Genomic DNA, 18,336 nt, shown 5'->3' on the forward strand with positions numbered 1-18,336 from the left:
TTATCAAAAACCATTCTATGAACCTACTTGTTCTTCTGGGCTGTGGGATTTCTATATGAGTGGAGCAGATAAATTAATTCATGAAAAGTAACTATTACTGAATACTGAAAAAACAGCTTATTTCAATTCCACAGTTACTAAACAAACTTGTGTTCTGAAAGTGCTGAGGTAAACATAAATAATAACAATGTTGTTTTAGAAAGAATGGTTTAGCAAGCACAGATACATCACCAGCTAACAATAGCATTCCAAAGACAAAGAAAATCTCATCTCCATGATCTGCTTTTACAAACTCGGGTGCTGTGGTTGAGCTTGGTCGATGCTGAAATTCATAGAAGTAGACTGGGTGGCCAGCATCTAACAGAAAATAAAATGAAAAACAAGTGCTAATGTTTCAAATGCCAGCCAACAGTGATGATAAACTTTCACTGCACGCTGTTTTGATAAAACGAAAACACTATCAGTTCTTTTGATAACAAAGTGTGATACATACATAAAGACCACATACATGCCCAAGGACGGAAGACAACGCTTGTTTGAGAGACTTGTTTGAAGAGAATTAGAGACTCACCTCTGTGGTATCTGGCCACTTCAATGGCTGGGAAAACAAACACGTGATCTCCTATAGCATCAAGAAGGCCATCTCGCACCTGAGCACGGGTCTGTGCTTTCCCCATGTATTCATTGAATACAAGATCAACAATGTCAGAAGGAATATCCTGAAATGAACAAGAAAGGCATGACATGATGCTTCACGGTCTTGTGTGTTCTATAGGCGTTGTGTCATACCTGCTGTAAGAGGCCGTGCTTTTGCACTATAGCCTCAAAGTTTGCTGAAGATGGACAAGTCCAGGCAAGTTCTGGTAAAGGGTTGAGAAATCCTTTGTCTGAGGGACACACATGGACAAGGCCGGGGGCAACCAGAGAGAGATAAGCTGCAGATGAATGCCTGTGATGTGTGCTTTTGTGTGGGATTACCTTGAGGAAGATGGCCATCTCAAGGGGTGCTGCACATGACCCTTACCCAAGCACCCAGGAATGTCACATAGGCAGGAAAAAGGAGGATAAAAGAGAGATCGGCAACTATGAAGTTATGTTTTTTGACATGAGATTCCTCACAACGTGAACAAGGAGGTTTTCTGACATCTGATTCCTCACGATCTGACACCTGCATGCCAAAGAAGATGCCTGCATGCTGAAGAACAAGACAGGTATCCAGCTTCAGATCCCTTTGCTGCTGCTCTACTGCTGCCAACGGACTCTCCTGGGCCTGCTCTGTGAGACCCTGCTGCTTCCTCCACCACCTGCTCTGCGCTGACTGGCTTGCTGCTTGTGGCCAGCCACTCTGCTGCTGCTCTCCCCTGCGCTTTCACCTTGGACCAGCAGCACGCCATGTGCGGGGACGCTGCTGCATCCAGGTGGTGACTATCCCCGCTTTACACAGTTCTTGCTTTCTTCCTACCTTTCCTATCACCCACTTTCCCCTCCCCATCACCCATCTCAGTAGTCAACGCTCTCCCTTCCCCATCTTCTCGGTTGATTATTATTTGTAATAAACTGGTTGGACCAACATTTGAACCGTTGTTTCTTAATCTCATGCTGGGTATAATATATCAAAAGAACCTTGCCTCCCTCCTATAAATTGGAGAGAGACACCTGCCAGTAGAACACATATCTTGGATAACCTAGGGTATCTTGAATGTCATGGGATCTAAGTTTTGTTATCTGCCTTGCTCTTGGATTTACACTGAACTCCTTTTTAAAAAGACGAGGCATTTAAGATAGAGATTTAGAGTTTCTTCTGTGTTGGTCAACTACTGTTAGCAATACAAAATGTGAATATGGAATTATTCCAGTGAAGAAATAGCACTTGGTTGTTCTGGAAATGGTCTCTTACCTTAAATGATAATACAAACGAGCTCTGCAATACTTGACGTGCAACTTCTTTGTCCAGACCATGTGTAAAATCAGGAAATTTCATCATCTGCATGACAGTGAGGATAGAAGTTTATGACAAATCCTTATATCCGCAAACTAACATCTAAATAAAGCCATTATAAGATTCTTACTTCAGGAACTACCCAACCGAATTCATGGTTATTCACTCCTATTATATATGGGACAGCATTAATTGCTTTTTCAGACAGTAGTTGCTTGGGACTCTTTGGAAAAAATACACCATCCACAGTTGAACTGATGAACATGGGATGCTGGAGAAACATAAACAAAGAAACAAAGTAAAAGCTTCACCAAATGAACATCTCAAGGGAAAATATAAGAAATAGTAGTAGTCAAGCTCACTTAATTTTTCCCAATAGATGTTTTGAACCAGAGAGGATTTCAGAACATGAACATTGCATTTTAAATATTAATGAAATGTAGGCTACTGTTAATTTACATCTCCTCTCAGTTAGAAATGTCCTAATATGAATGTGTGGAGAGGTTGGAGACAATCTAAGTTCTACATCAGACCTGCAAAGTAACAGGAAAGCCGGCACTGTGATAACAAATTTAGAGGACATAATTATGATGTTAAGTAATGTTCAGCTTCTTCAGGAGAAACTGTGACATCTCATACTTTTGTCTCTTCCCTTGGCACAGCCTGACAGTGAAACATGTGCATCTCAATGCCCATACAGAATTAAAGAGAAGGAACCTGTTCACAATTCTCAGGTGAGGTATGGCATAGTTGCAATGTTGTCAGATCCTGAAAACATAAAGAAGGGACATATTTTAGACAGATGTTAGATGGACTTCAAGTTGTCATAATGTTACAAGACGTTTAAAACATGCTCTGTTATGATCAAATCTGAAATGTCCTTCATATACAAGGTATAATTTCACTTACCATTTTTACAGTGATCTGTTCCATCTCTTCCTCTGTTTTTTCTCTTAAGCACTCAACCAGAGCAGCAGAACTGGATTTTTCACAACCAGATGCAGCAGCAATTCTCTGCAATCAAAACAAGTCACATCCTCATTTATTAATTATCCATGTACTTCCCATTGAAGGGCTCTATCTGCCACTTAGTCTGGAGTGCATCTCAGTTTCTCAGAAAGGACTGTGAAAGCCAGAAGTGTTTCAGTTGTAGATGCTGAGATAGGAAGCTTTCATAATCTTTATGTTGCGGACTGAACAGAAAGACAAAACCTACTCCTCCAAAATATCTCCTCCCTTCACTAACAGACCAAGGTAGTTGTGCTGGTATGTAACAAACGGGGCTGAAAAGTCTGGATGGCATAAGGTAGTTTAGAGTAATGCATAGAATATAACTATGTAGATGATGAAAAAAATAGAGCGCATTACACCCTTCTCAATGATGCATAGTCTTTTTAAATGAGGTAATGCTATTTCTCAGCTGTCGTTAGACAGATAGACCTCAGTGCAATGNTAGATGGACTTCAAGTTGTCATAATGTTACAAGACGTTTATAGCATGCTCTGTTATGATCAAATTTGAAATGTCCTTCATATACAAGGTATAATTTCACCAACCATTTTTAGAGTGATCTGTTCCATCTCTTCCTCTGTTTTTTCTCTTAAGCACTCAACCAGAGCAGCAGAATTGGACTTTTCACAGCCAGATGCAGCAGCAATTCTCTGCAATCAATAAAAACAAGTCACATCCTCATTTACTAATTAACCAATATACTGTGGTTGCAATACCACAAGAAAGATATCTAATTCCACTTTTTGGAAGAATATAGTTTAAATTGTGCAAAATTATCAAAAAATAAAATATGCCACAAAATACCCACTTGTGCTTCCTCCTCAGACTTTTCAGTGAATAAAGTCCTCACTACTGTTCCACTCTCTGAAATGGCCCTATGGAACAAGCCCCTTGCCAGCGGAGATAAGATCTGGAAAAAATCAACACCAAGCAGAAACAAGAACAAGCGTTACTGGAAATGCATTCTGATCACTGACAGAGAATTTCAATAACAGAAACTGCCCTTTTTGAAAAAAGGTAATCAGAGTTTTACTCTGTAGCCTCTGATCACAGTTCAGCTGCAAAAAGGCTTTGGCAGCACTATCAGGGTTAAGATCATCCCCCTCCTCCCTTAGCCTCTTCCTATTTAGGCTCCATGGAACTACACCACATTCCAGATAGGCATCAGGTAGAACTGTCTAAGTCAGTCTTTCCAAAACAATGATAAATTTTGCAAGAGCCAAAACGCAAGAATTCAAATTTGAAGAACACAATACGTTTCTGGGTCTAAACTTCATATTTTGGGTAAAAAAAGAACATTTCAACAGTCAGGAGCTGCACTGTTATCACATTGTATATTAAACCAAGGACATGTGTGGTTTATCCTAAAGCCACCCACTTTTTCTCACTGATTTTTCATTTATGTACTAAGAATGACCATGGACAGTGGTTTTTTTTCTCAAATGATTAACATTCATGCTTGTGATGAACTCACCAGAGCAGATACACTGATTCCCCCTGCAGATTCTCCAAAGATGGTGACGGATCCCGGGTCTCCTCCAAAGTGTATGATATTTTCCTGAATCCATTGAAGAGCTGCCACTTGGTCCAAATACCCCCAGTTACCACGAGCATGCTTATCACCAGTGCTGGGAAGAAATAACAGATTTCTTTAAGTGCTTGATATGAAAGAAAACAACGCAGAGTTTTAAAAAATGTGCAGGATAAGGAAACAGCTGTTTAAGAGCATCTCTATAATTAATAAAGAATTGGCTTGAAAAGGGTTGAGATCAGAGCAGCAATCAAACCAGAACAGTCTCTGGAGCAGACCTGGGACTTATAAGTTGCTGCCAACTGTTGCACGTGTAATTAAGAAACAGAGAGATTATTTCCAAAAACATGTATCCTGCTGGTCTTTGCACAAAGGATTTACATGCACAGTGTTTGAAAGCAGTTATCAAAACCAGAGACAGCACATCTTACCTAAAGTATCCAAGAATACCCAGTCTGTACTGAATTGCCACAACTACCACGTTCTCAAAAGCCGCTAATGCTGAACCATCATAAGATGAAGCTGCTCCAAAAACTAACCCACCTCCATGAATCCACACAAAGACCTGGAAGGGTTAAAAACAGAAATGATTCAGCACAAGGAAGAGCTCCCTGTGATGCAGAGTAAATATCCCAGCATGTGCTCATGAGTCCTTCAGATTACATTTCACAAACAACCAAAGTCTTTCAAACTGGAGGCTGGCAGCCTCACAACACGTACTGATTTCATCAAATGCTTGAATTTTATGAATGCACCATGGCTATTCTCAGATTATTTACAGGAATTCAAACACTACCTATGTAAGGAATCAGTATGATTTTATTTGTAAATGGTTAAAAACTGTGCCAGTAAGTTCATAGACTCAATAGGATATAAGTTTGCTGTACATGTATTATAATCCTCAGGAAGCTGTTCTAAGATTCAAGGACAGACTTAATCTATCACATCAAATCACAGAAGCCATCAGGCTTGCTAGAGATTTTGTAATGATTTTCCTTACTGGCAGCTTCTCCTGTTTTTCTGTAGACACAGGTGTGTATATGTTCAGGTATAAGCAATCTTCAGACATCTGCAGAAGAACTTTTTCTTTTCTATTGGTAATAACATCTGAAAAAAACTGTCCTGTTACTTTGTCCTGAAGGCACCTGAAATAATAAGAGAAATAAAAATCAACAGAATTAAAAACATCTCACACCTAGAAGTGGAAATGTTTTGTATTCCTAGCAAAAAAACCTCAATCTTTAGTACATTCCTATACCGCTGCCATTGGAAATGGAGATTGTTTTTTTAAATTTATACCAGTTGAGTTGGCATGAGACCTTTAAAAATGGCCCATGGTCTACAGCAGTATAATTTGAAAACACCTGTAATATTAGGGATGTCAGAACATTGCAGAATACTTGCAGATGGATACAGCTACAAATCCCTTCAATTAAAATGCAAATTAATTACCATATAACTTCATTAGATTTTTATACTGCAATTATGAGCATTAGGCTTGAGGCACTTAAAAAAGCAGTAGTACAAGTAGATATACACAAATACTTAAAATAAAAGCCAGAACAGATGTATGTTTCATACATGACCAATCAGTCATGTGATACACAGGGAAAACTGTCCTTTAGTAATTTTTTACTTACATTGGTGGGTAGGAAGTGGCATCTCTGACACCTTTCCATGGCTCAGGTGGCTGGGGCTCAGAAAACCTCAGTGGTCCAACAGGAGGCTTAGCAAAAGGAAGTCCCAGAAAGACCTGACACTCCTCTCAGCTGCCATCTTACTTTTCACTGGTAATCCTCGCGCCAGTTCCCGTAATTTGGTCACCACTTCTGGTTGCTCCAGCTTTTTGCCCTGGGTTGTGTGCAGCAACATCACATCATGGACTGGTCTACCTAAAGAGCAGACGAACGGCTTCTGAGAGCTCTGTGTGCCTGAATGAAGTCACCCCCTGTTTGTTTCCACAACTTGTTTTCACACTACAAGCCTCAACACACTCATTCCTAGAGCTGACATAGTTCCAATAGACATAGAGCTGACAATTAGTTCACCCTCATTCTGTTAGGGTTCCCAGGTATGATCTCCCCGCAGCAATGCCATGCCTGCCAAGCATACCTGCTCATCTCCAACACATCAGTAACTGGTTGTAAGATCGCTGCTGATACTTAAAAGTCGCATCGGACTGCCCACAAAGAAAAGGCATTTCCTGTTTTAGAAAAGGATCTGTGAGTGCACAAAAGACACAGTTTCGCAATAGGAATTTTAGTGCACGTGAAAAAATAATGAGACAAATGCCTGGAAGCAGCCCAGAGAAAGAAACAAGGAGAAACAAGGATCCTTCTTTGCTGGTCAGGCTACTTTGTGAGCAAGGGTTGGGGAGCCCAGGACCTTCGTAAGGGCCTGCGCAATTCCCATGGGTATGTGAGCAGCACTCAATGAGCTCTGACTCCTCAACAGCGGCACAGTGAAAAAACCCTTTGAAGCTACCAGTAGCTGCGAGTGCCGTGAGCACAGCGGCTGAGAATCAAGCGACAGCAGCGGGTTCTTCAAGTTGCCCATTCTGCACGACTCACACACTTACCTACTCTGTGCACTGCCTTTAGTACTCTGTAAAGTGCTATGCTTTTGCGCGAAGACAAACACTGATTAGGATAAAGCAGTGCTCAACGCTTGTGAACCAAATCGGGCAGGCACCACCCTCAGCACTGTCACGATGGAAGCACTTCTCCAAGGGGAGTATAATGTAGCTTATTTTCTGAGTATGGGAATTTGGGAACCTTGGGCTGTACACAATGGCCCCATAAATCTCATACTGGCTGCCTAGTGCTCCTTATTACTCCTCTTCACTGAACTTCAGGCAGCAGGGATTTGCTAAAAAAATAACTGAAGAGCAGGAGGATTCTTCCTCCCTCGCCAATTCCATTATCATTACCTTGTCAGCATTTCAGTCAGGGAAAAAGGAAAAAAAATAAATTGTTCCTTTAAACTACACAGAGAACAAACCAAGAAAACTCTCCTACTAATGCACAGGGAGCATGGCTGGAGCAGACTCAGAATAACACATGGGAAGCAAGTACAACATAGAAGAGAAGTTCTTTGCAATGCTGAATGAATGCGATCCAGACTTCTTCTTGGCAGTCTAAGCTGAAATGGGAGCTTGAGTAATTCTGGCTTCCTTATTCTGCCTGTGACCCAGTGTGAAGAGACACCTGGAACTGAACGAGTTGCAACCAAAGCCGCAGCCCTAGAGCTGCCGGTGTAAATAAAGCAACCATGGAAAAATACAGAAAGCAACAAGCTAACACTACACAGCTGAATCCTTTCTAAGGCATATACAGCTTAATTTAAAAACGAAAGTAAGCCTGAGCTTAGTAGATAATGCTTCTCTCCTTTCCTGTTATCTACAAGCAATGTGAATTCCAGCACTGCACTACTGTTCCAGACGAGGTACCACAGTCAGAAATGTATCAGCTACCCAGCTGTAAAACTCAGCCTCACCAGAACAAAACTTGTCCTTTAAAAAATCTCAGAGGACAGTTTCTGTGTGTGAATAACACCAAAAACCTCTGGTAAACACCACTGCAGCTTTGAGATGAGAAAGACAGTTACTGCAAAATCAGGGTTTTATTGATTTAGCTTTATAAACACAGCAATACTTGCCACATCTTTTTCTTCAGCAATGCAAATTCTACAGAAAAGACCTGAGTACAGACAAGATCTGTTACTGTATTGAAAAGGAAGTACTTCTGCCTGAGACAAGGAACTGAGGAAAGCATACGAAGTGAAAATTCTTCCACTGCAATAATAAGCGTAAATATGAGAACTGCAAAGAAAAGGTGAAAGGAAGGGACACATTATTTTACCCTCCAAAAATATTTCCAATAATTCCTTTTGCTATCCTAAATACTATGCCTATGATGTACATTTGGATGGTAAATCATAGCTCTTGATTAACTTTCTTGTTTTCCATTCTTTTCCTAGTTGGCTTTTCAAACAACACCTTTTCCCAGAAGTCTACCTTCTTTTCCTTCAACTTTCTGGCTTTTCTTTGTTTTAGGTTTATCTCCAAGTATTCTTCATTTAGATTGTAGGATGGCCATTCAGGCAGACCTTCCCCATTAGGATTCCTATAAACAATAAGAAAACAAGTGTGAATACAATCTCCAGCCCTCTGGGGAATACAATCACTGCAATTAGGAATGAATTAACATTACTACCGACACAGTAGGGAATCACTGGAAAGCAGAGACAATATTTTTATAGTAACTTATCTCAATATAATTCTCACCCGTTTCGAGCAAAGTTAGCCCAGTACTTCATTAGAGTTCTGCTGAGGTTCTTTTCTTCATCTGTAACTTCATCTGAAATACAAAAAACAGCATTTTTTGTCTATAAACATTTTAGTCTTGATACAACTTCCTGGCTACAACAAAAACACAACACCTGACATGTCAGCAATCCAGTAATCACTGCAATAAATTTCAAGACTTCAGAAATCATCAAGAGACTTCACGGATGAGATCAGCATAGTTATTCTACAGGCAGTGGAACTGAGGTGCGAGGCAGTGAGAGGATTTGCCTGTGTCCTTCCAGGAAACCAGAAGCACAACCAATAAATAAATAAACAAACCAACGTCTCCTGAGTCCCACTACAACTGAAGAAACTGGCCACATGTTTTAGTTCCATAGATCTCATCCCAGTTTTGTGGGACTGAAATTCTCAATTCTGGGTGTGATGAGGTAAAGCTTTCTTCATTCTGATACAGGAGGATGGAATTCCATCTTTTAGCATTTCAAGAATATTCCCTTAGATGTAGTTACGCGTATGACCACACATAATTGCACCTCAGCATATTGCACACACACAAAAAAAGGAAATTTGTATGAGAATACTTTCATTATAAAGTTGTGTAGTCAGAACCATGCAGCATTCTCTAGTTATTCTCTAAGAGAAGGATACTATAAGTAAAAACTAGATACAAAATATAAGCTAAATCAAAAGATTCTAGTAACAGATTAATTCATGCTTTTTACAACACAGCTGGATTGCTCTAAAGTTCACTGGAGTAAAAGGGAATACTTCAGTTTGCATGGACTTTGACACATGAACTACTGTGAAAATCAAAAAAATAAATGGGGAAAAAGTTCAACTTTATATATTCTAATTCTCATGTTTTTCTTTCAAAATGAGAGCTGTACCCACTCTGTTTAATGAGAAAGAAAAGACTTCTTTTGGAGTATTGCTGTTTTAGGCATAAGCAAATAGTGGCAAGTGCTGGATTCAGAATATTTCTGAGGAGGTGAGCACCCTTCACTGAACCATTCAGTGATTGGCACATTCATTTCTGTTCTGGCAACAAAGGATTCTGCCTGAAAGAACTGGAGCCCATGCTTCCAAAAATCCTTCAAGAATGCCCCAGCTGTTATGGCAAAGGCAACTTGGCAAGCATGCTCTTAATTCTTCCTCAATGGACATTCCTCCATTTTTAAAAAAAGATGACTTATTAACTGAGTCATGGGATGAAACACTTTAGCCTAATTCTTAGACCATCATTTCAAAATTAAATCAAGAGAGTTCCAGCCTTGCTCTAATGAACACAAGCTGGAACATTCTGGAAAACAGACTGTAATCCATTCTCTAAGGACTGAAAGCTAGTTGAGATTTCCCAGAAAGGGGGACACATTACTTGAAATACTTCAAGCAAAGAAGAGAGGGAAAATTTCCTGTTTTCTGAGCACCCCACTTATCTCCCACTAGAGATTTAATCAATCTTTCCCTCAATTTATTTCTCAATCAAACCTCTTGAGGCAAATTCATGGACAGTGTCAGTAAAGGGACAGATAACTTGCTACAAAACATCAGCATTTGCTACATTGTTTGTAGCATATATCACTTCCTGTGCTTCAAAAACAGCATGTTGTCTTTGATCTAGAATGGAGAATACAGTAATACTAAACAAATTCAAACACGAGAGTGAGAGATATTTTCATCTCACTGCTATCATGTGCACCATAACTGGATTTAAATGGACATAGCAATACTGAATAATGCCAGTAGTGAGAGAGAAATTTATAAATGAATCCTGATGTTTAATATCTTACCCCGTAGGCCTATGTCACCGGCTAGATAAGGTCCACCAAAGACAAAGCCAACTTCATCTCCATGATCGGCTTTCACATACTCTGGTTTAGAATCCTTGTATGAAGTGGGACGATGCTGATACTCAAAGAAGTAGGTAGGAGCTCCAGACTCTAGAAGATGTTACATTTAGAGAGTTGTAGGAGAAGTATGTAAGTATTACCTTAAATATGTACAATGCTTTACAGGAAACTGGGCACATTTCTGAATGCAACACTACTCCCAAATGCATATTTGTATCTTTAATTAAAAATGAAGAATGCATAGTATTAAGACAATGAAAAATTCACCTTGGGAATACTGATAGAAAACAAAACCGAGCTATTTCCCAGTTCTGCATATTTTAGTGTGCCTTGTCTACACTTAGGTGTCATTAAGTTTCCAGACTGCAGAGCTGCTGAATTCCCAAGCAGCAGTGGGCTTATGGGGAAAGTCCAGGTTCCTTCAGTTTCTAAGCTTGTATACTTCACATAGCAAACACTTGTGTTATCCTTTTCTTATCTCAGTGTACTGTAACTATGAGCCCAAGTGCAAAATACAAGTACAAAAGTAAAGACATCATTTGCTTGATGTAGTCCTGTACACCTAAATCACTCTTCATTCTCTAGGCTCCCAGTGGGAATTTCAAGAAGGTTTACCTACACAACAGGATTTGTTTCTATACCATTTAATTCAGCATGTAGTAAAAAGTTTGAATGTCTTGTTCTGAGATTGTATTAAAGAGAGTGTTCACTAGCTCACCCCGGTAATAACTCAGTGTTTTAATGGATGGTATGACAATAAGGACGTCCCCCAGCAATTCCAGAAATCGGTCCCGTAGTTCAGCAGGATCATCTGTGTTTCCCAGATATTCATCCATTATTGCAGGCAACAATTCTGCTGGTAAATTCTAAACCAAATAAATAAATAAATAAATAAATAAAAATGGGAGTGTGGGGAGGGGGAAACATGGAAAAAATGTCACTTTCAATTAGCAGCTAAAAAGGCCATGTTTTAAACTTCAGAGATTCCACAAAGGATTGCACCCATACTGATAGAAAAGCATGATGGCAAACAAAATTCATTGATGTTTTTTGTGAAAAGCAAAATGAAACAACACAGCATGTCTCATACAAAATTATACAGAGTTATATGACCTAAAACTTGGTAAGAATCAAGTAATTTCCAAAAGTTTGGAATTTCACCCATCTTGACAATGTCTGGCATCTGTTTTCTTTAGGAGAAAAGAGACAGGAATAACAAGTCTGAGTTTTTGAAAGATGTGCAGACTATTAGACTACAGGGCAAGACCATCAGGATCTCTAAACACAGCTTTTGTTGTTAGTGTTACAATTTACTGTTTAAGAGATACATTTCAAAACAAAGAGCCCAAAATATTTTCAGAAGCTACTTTAAAAGCTGAATTTCATTTACTGAAAAACCCCACCTTGAAATCAATCGCCACGAAACTGGATATCAAATACTGTAAGGGCACCATTACAGTAATCCTACAAATACGTAATACAAAAATGATGGTTCAGATTTCTTGAAGGAAAAAGGTACTTCCCAGAATCCAGGCCTGACTCAGCCCTATTTCTGATTAGCTCTGTACACTGTAGTCCTCCTAGCTTTGCTTTGCTGGGATTCTCCCCAAACTGTAACGGTACCTTGAGCCTTAGCAACACTTTGTGCAAGCAAAAATTAGAGAACACAAATCTAGTATATGCACCAAAAAGAGGTTTTGCTTGTTAAATTAGATTAGTACAACAATTCTTACCATCATTGGTAGTAGAAACTCTAAAGCTGAAGTGATTGATTTTTTATCACCCACATCCCTCAAAGCTGGGATTGTTGATGTCTGCACAGAAAAAAAAAAAAATGTTGCTAGAGCCATTTAACTTCTGCATAGCTTTCATATTTTAACAACTACATTCTGCTTTATTACTAATTGTATTTATTTCTGAAGCATCATATCATACGCAAAAATGTAGGATAATGTAGCAACTGTCTTCGAGAGCTTGTATTTACTGCAGCATACGTTTCATTTATGAATGTTACTATATCAGCCATTCTATGTGCTTTATCCTTAAGTCAACACAGTCAACACAGTTCAGAGATTTCTAAGACTAGGGAGCATTTGGGCAAAATTTAAGCAACGAGCTTGTTGTGTCTCAAAGGCTTATTTTCCCTCAGGTAGGAGAGATCCTGTTTGGATCACTGGCAGCCCCTCTCCCAGAGACTCATGAGTACTACATAAATTCAGAACAAATGCTTTGTATTAGAAAGCTAAACATGAAAACTTATAAAATAAAGAGGATAAGAAAGACAGGACCAATCCACCCCCTATATTTTGCTGTGCTATATAGCAACTGTTCTCTTGAGGTTACCCATAGAATTTTATCTTGCAGAGTAATAAGCTTATGACTGCATCATTATTTTTCACTTTCTCTGCCAGGATAAGGCATTAAACTTAATACTGACAGTTCAGCATGCAGGATGGAGCCTGTCTTACTGATCTGTGACCAACTGCTTCTGAGTCTCTACCAAATCACAATGAAAGCAAAATTTGCTTTGTATATATTCTCAACAGTGCATACGTAATAAGCATCCTACAAGCAAAGACCTCACCTACACTTCTCAGAATCACCTGCATTATTTAATACCAACATTCCAAAAAAACCAAAAAACAAATGTTAAATTACAGATCTAATATTCCAGCCAAATTCATTATTGGTGACTCCTATCATAACCGGGACGGTGTTAAATTCTTTTCCAGCCAAAATATCTTCAGGTAACTTATGAAGAAATACTCCATCCAAAACTAAGGGTAGGAATGGGATTTCCTGAGGGAGTAGAAAAAACATCAAATTACTTGTTAATAGTATTTTCACCTTTTCCTTCAAATAACATAATAAAACATCCACATTTAGTGTTCCAGGTGCAAAAAAGGGCTTTAGGAAATCTGGGTACCTATGGCCACTGTACCACACAATTAGAGTTTTCCACAACAGTAAGAAATGCCAGCCCAGTTGGGGTATATCAAGATATAATTTAATGGTTTCCTGATCCTGTACTGTTTGCACCTGACATTCAGATATATTTCTGTTTTACAGTTGCTGTGACACTTCACTAAAAACAGTCTTAACTAAAGAAAATGTCTGTGAGATAATTTGAATATTTGGGTGCACTTTGACAAAAATTCAGAGTAATTAACTTTGGAACAGGTCAATCATTAACTCTGGTCAGAAGCTGATCTGAAGTTTTGTAAGTGTGCCGTTACTAAGTAAAGTTTCACTCACCGTACTGTTAAAGACTATATCCATTGCTTCCTGTTTCCTCAAGCAGTTTACTAGTGAGAGTGAACTGCTAGTCTCACACTTAAATATCTTGGCAATTTTCTGAAAATTGTTAACGAAGACAAGAACTGTTAGCTATGAGTTAGTCTTTAAGGAATTTACATCTTCAAGTACTTTATTTTACTAGAGATTCTACAGTCAGATCATTAAGACAAATAATTCTTTTGCACTTTTGTGCTGTATTTCTTTTCACCATTATACAACAAATCATGCCATAGAGATAATATGAAATTGTAACGAAAATCAAGTAAGACAAGGAAATTTGGAGAATCAGCTTGTGAGTTTCAAATTGTTACTGCCTACGGCTTCAGGAAGAGAAACAGAAAGATACTTTCACTTCAAGGCGTTTTGTTTGTTCTGTTTTGTTTGCTTCAAACTGATTTTTTTACTTCAAATTAAGCCTCTCCACAAAATACCATAGCTGAATAAAAACTGCTTATTTGGGATTCCAGTTAATCTTTCCATAACACATTCAACCATTATTATGTAAGTGACAGCATGCGTGAAATTGGACATACACCCAGCTAGGCATGTGTAATTGAAAATACTTAAAACAAAAAAATGCAAACATCATAATCTCACAACTGTATAACCTATTTCCAACATCAAATGAGCATGGCAAGAGTGAAAATATATAACACTATTTGAATTAAAATCTTACTTAGTGCTAATCTACTTATCTATACATATGCCTTGAAAATAACCCTAATCAACTTGTATGCATAATATGCAATCAGATTTTCCTCTTCTTTTAACCAAATAATCAGATATTAGAAATACTTTTCATTGTAGAAGCTTTAAAATGAAAAAATGATCCTACCTTAAGATCTGCTGAAAGAAGTAAATCTCTATTAGAGGGAAGTAGAACTCCACTCTCTAATATTGCTCTATGAAAGAGACCCTTTGACAAAGTAGATAAAACCTGCCAGAAAGGGAGGAACAGAAAGCATTTATTCTACATCACAGTCCTTACTCCATAACAATTTACTCGACTGCTGCATTCAGTGGGGAAATACCCCTGAACATTTTAAAAGACATTTTAGTGTATCTATTGCATGCTTACTTGTGCAAAAATACTGCAAGATCCCGCAGATACACCAAAGAGTGTGACTGATCCTGGATCCCCACCAAAGTGTTCAATATTTTCCTGGATCCACCGCAGAGCTTCTACTTGATCCAAAAATGCCCAGTTCCCACGAGCATGTTCATCACCAGTACTGCAAGAAAAGCGGTATAACGGAACATCTCAGGAAGAGTAATACTTCTTATACCGGAACAAAATTAATCCTACCAATTTATAGTTTGTGCAGTTTGGCCAAGGAAAGATCTGCACAGGCTACAATCAAAAGACCTTCACACATCTAAGCCACATCTAAGATCCATGGTTGTTCATTCATACATTCCTCGCGTTTCAGGATATGAATTTTTGCTTTACACATCACTGGATGAAGGAAATGGCAAGAAGGAACACCCTAAAGACACTCAAATAAGCTCAACTATGACTTGATATTAAGCTATAATGAAATGGCAATACAAATAGAATTTAAGGACCAGATTCTTAGTGTTCTCATATCTTAATGTCAGACAACTACACACATTTGAATCACCGTACCAGTGGGAAACTTGTGTAGTAATTCAGCTGATTTAGAAAACGAAACCACTTATGCTTTAAGCAAGATAGAAGGTATCTAATAAAAAGTGAAATGAGTCACCTTACTTGAAAAATCCAAGGAGTCCAAGTCTGTACTGAATTATTACTACCACAACATTCTCATAGGCTGACAGTGCTGAACCATCATATCTAGAAGCACCGCCAAATACAAAATTGCCTCCATGGATCCACACCATTACCTTTGAGGAAAAAAAAAGGGTAAGACATACATTACACATTGGTTGGTAGGTTTCACTTGAAAACAGAAGACAACAGAGAATTATTAACTTCAAACCACTAAAAGTCCATGGGAGCTTAATTTCATGTTGGTGGACTATGAATTTTGCATAAAATTAGTCTTGCTTATGCAGGACAACATTTTCAAAAGCAATTAAGGGGCTTAGGAGTCATGATTAGATACAGACCTTGTAGAACACAAGGTTTCACAGTGGGTTTACATACAGGTAATTTCTTCTTGTTGTCTGCAGGGCTATAAACATTTAGATACAAGCAGTCTTCAGAAGTTCGGAATTGAATGTGCTTTTCTTTAAAATTTTTTTCAGCTTTTTTCAACATGGCCAGATCTTGAGGACATCTTCACAAAAGAAAGAAAGAATCTGTAGTTATTAGTAATAAAACTGAAATATCAACTATGTACCAAGGATAGACAAAAGACATTTCTTTTATCAGACTGAATTTCCACTTGGCACTTGAACTGTCTGTTACTTACAGGAATCCTTATGTTTCCTAATCCCACAGTTCTTATTAAATACCCCACTACCAGTCAATGCAAGCACATTACTAAAAATCCTACCTCTGAACACTAACAAATATTACAGTACTGACAAACATGAGCAAGTACAATAAACACAAGTTAAATGAACAGCTCTCACAGCGGTGGGTAAGAAGTTGCATCTTTCATATCATTCCAGGGGTCAGGTGGTTCAGGTGGGGAAAACCTCAAAGATCCAACAGGTGCTTTTGCAAAAGGAATCCCAAGGAAAACGTTTACAAGTCTGTCTGTTCCTTTCACATTCACTTGTTTTCCTCTGAGCCGTCCATGTGCAATAGTCACTTCTGGTTCAGCAGCCTTCTGTCCTAAGTTGCACATAAGCCAGAAGAATTAATTTGCATTTTCATAATCATCAGAGAGATTTTTCACTGAGGCTTTTTTTAGGGAGCAACTAATTTTGAAGATTTCAGCTTGTTCAATTTTGTTTTCATTTTACTTATGTGCAATGACACTCCCCCCACCCAAAACTTCCATAGCTGGCTCTGTTTATGACAGCTGGATCTCGGTATGACACAGTTTACACACTGTGCAAAATCACAAATCTTAGAAGCTGTTTCAGAACAAACAATAACTGGCAAAACCATCAACATTTTTTAAATTCACCATTCAACAAAACAATGTCCTTTCAATAAACAACAAGCCCTTTTATCATTTTCATAAAAGCATCTCAAAATGGTTTCATTAAAAAAAAAAAGTCACTTTTGCGCTGAGCTTCTTAGGATCCTTTTGCAGATTGTTAATACAAATACAGGAGAAGTACTGCCTTTGAAAACTACTACCCTGTAATTTATTAGTGCAGTTTGTTTCCCCATTGGCAGTTAAAGAAATAATAATCAAAAATCCAAATCAAAAGACTTTGCATCTCACCTTCTGTTCCATAAATGATGAATGTTATACCACAAAACAAGATATAAAGCAAAGAAATCTGCGTTTGAGGAGCCATTTTTCTCCCAGGTTGGATTCCAGGTTATTTTCTGTTCTCTATGCGGAAGACACTGGTACAAAGGTCTCTGCTGACTGTGTAGTAGGGAGTACAGCTAAATCCCCTTCTGAAAATGCACCGCATTAGCACTTTCAGAGCTGTTACTGAGATGGAATACAAATACAATCCCTTAGTGTAACACACCTATTCATTACCTGATCCTGATGATGGATGATTTGGCCTCGCATCAACTGTGAACAATAAAAGGTCTTATCCTCATTAATCTGTTTTTAATTCTACAATCCTACGCACACCTCAATTCCCTCTGAAGTATTTACTACTTCATATTTTGAATAATATCAGTGCTACAAAGCAGTGAAATTTCAAAGAGTTTCAGAAGTACTGACTTACAATTCCTGTAAAGAAATGAACACAACAAAAAGCATGGTTGCAGATTACAAATAACTAGGAAGAAAGGAAGAAAGAAAAAAGCTTAGCTATTGCAAAGGTTTGATGAACGCTGGCATATCTGCACCACAATTGGCATGGTACGTGTGCTTTTCTGCAAGAACTGGCCTCCAACTTCCAAAGTAGTTTTTTAACACTTCTGCATATTTAAAATTAAATGAGATATTAAAGCTCCAGCACGAAGATACATAAAGCCTGCAAAGCCATCTTCTCCAACACAAATGGGTGATACATCATGCAAGTTCACCCTGTCTTGAAACACAGATTTGTCAGTTGGTTCTTCTTTAGATGCTTTTTCACCATAACGAGTTTCTCCTCAAAATACCAAAGCAGGAAGTGAGACCTATCAGCTCAAATGAGCTCTGGGCTATCCCACATAACAGCCCCTGCTCACCTCAGCAGCTTGGGCCATCACCTCCTTATCCTTTTTCTCCCTCTTCTCAGTGAACAAAATCAGTATCAGGTGTATTAGCAAAACGTTTTTAACACGCGACTCAACTCCCCCGCAGCACGGAGCTCACCTCGACGCCCCACAGCACCCCCCGCTCAC

The 18,336-nt window shown here is 38.6% G+C and overlaps 2 protein-coding genes across 3 annotated transcripts in view; both read right to left on the reverse strand.

Annotated features, from left to right (window-relative positions):
• LOC107319232 (fatty acyl-CoA hydrolase precursor, medium chain-like) overlaps positions 1–6,353 on the reverse strand; it is a 9,894-nt gene extending 3,541 nt beyond the window's left edge. Inside the window, 12 exon segments of the mRNA XM_015873907.2 lie at positions 99–357; positions 572–719; positions 1,898–1,981; positions 2,067–2,210; positions 2,657–2,707; positions 3,496–3,600; positions 3,759–3,860; positions 4,425–4,578; positions 4,913–5,046; positions 5,482–5,626; positions 6,122–6,236; positions 6,239–6,353. Of these exon segments, the coding sequence (XP_015729393.2) occupies positions 99–357; positions 572–719; positions 1,898–1,981; positions 2,067–2,210; positions 2,657–2,707; positions 3,496–3,600; positions 3,759–3,860; positions 4,425–4,578; positions 4,913–5,046; positions 5,482–5,626; positions 6,122–6,236; positions 6,239–6,353 (1,556 nt within the window).
• A 1,934-nt stretch (positions 6,354–8,287) lies between these two features.
• Positions 8,288–18,299, reverse strand: LOC107319329 (carboxylesterase 5A-like). Of its 2 annotated transcripts, none has more exons than XM_015874062.2 (13): positions 18,181–18,299; positions 16,497–16,701; positions 16,066–16,198; positions 15,670–15,803; positions 15,016–15,169; positions 14,773–14,874; positions 13,896–13,994; positions 13,299–13,439; positions 12,374–12,454; positions 11,359–11,506; positions 10,581–10,730; positions 8,767–8,839; positions 8,288–8,605 (listed from the first exon to the last, which is right to left on the reverse strand). In XM_015874062.2, exons 2-13 carry the CDS (start codon positions 16,523–16,525, stop codon positions 8,416–8,418), a joined length of 1,434 nt encoding a protein of 477 aa, XP_015729548.1. In that variant the 5' UTR covers positions 16,526–16,701; positions 18,181–18,299; the 3' UTR covers positions 8,288–8,415. The 2 variants fall into 2 exon arrangements, with proteins under 2 accessions (XP_015729548.1, XP_015729547.1); XM_015874061.2 differs by lacking the exon at positions 18,181–18,299 and adding an exon at positions 17,264–18,144.
• Between the last annotated feature and the right edge of the window lie 37 nt (positions 18,300–18,336).

The sequence above is a fragment of the Coturnix japonica genome, chromosome 11 (genome assembly GCF_001577835.2).
Source record: "Coturnix japonica isolate 7356 chromosome 11, Coturnix japonica 2.1, whole genome shotgun sequence".
In the NCBI taxonomy this organism is placed as follows: Eukaryota; Metazoa; Chordata; class Aves; order Galliformes; family Phasianidae; genus Coturnix; species Coturnix japonica.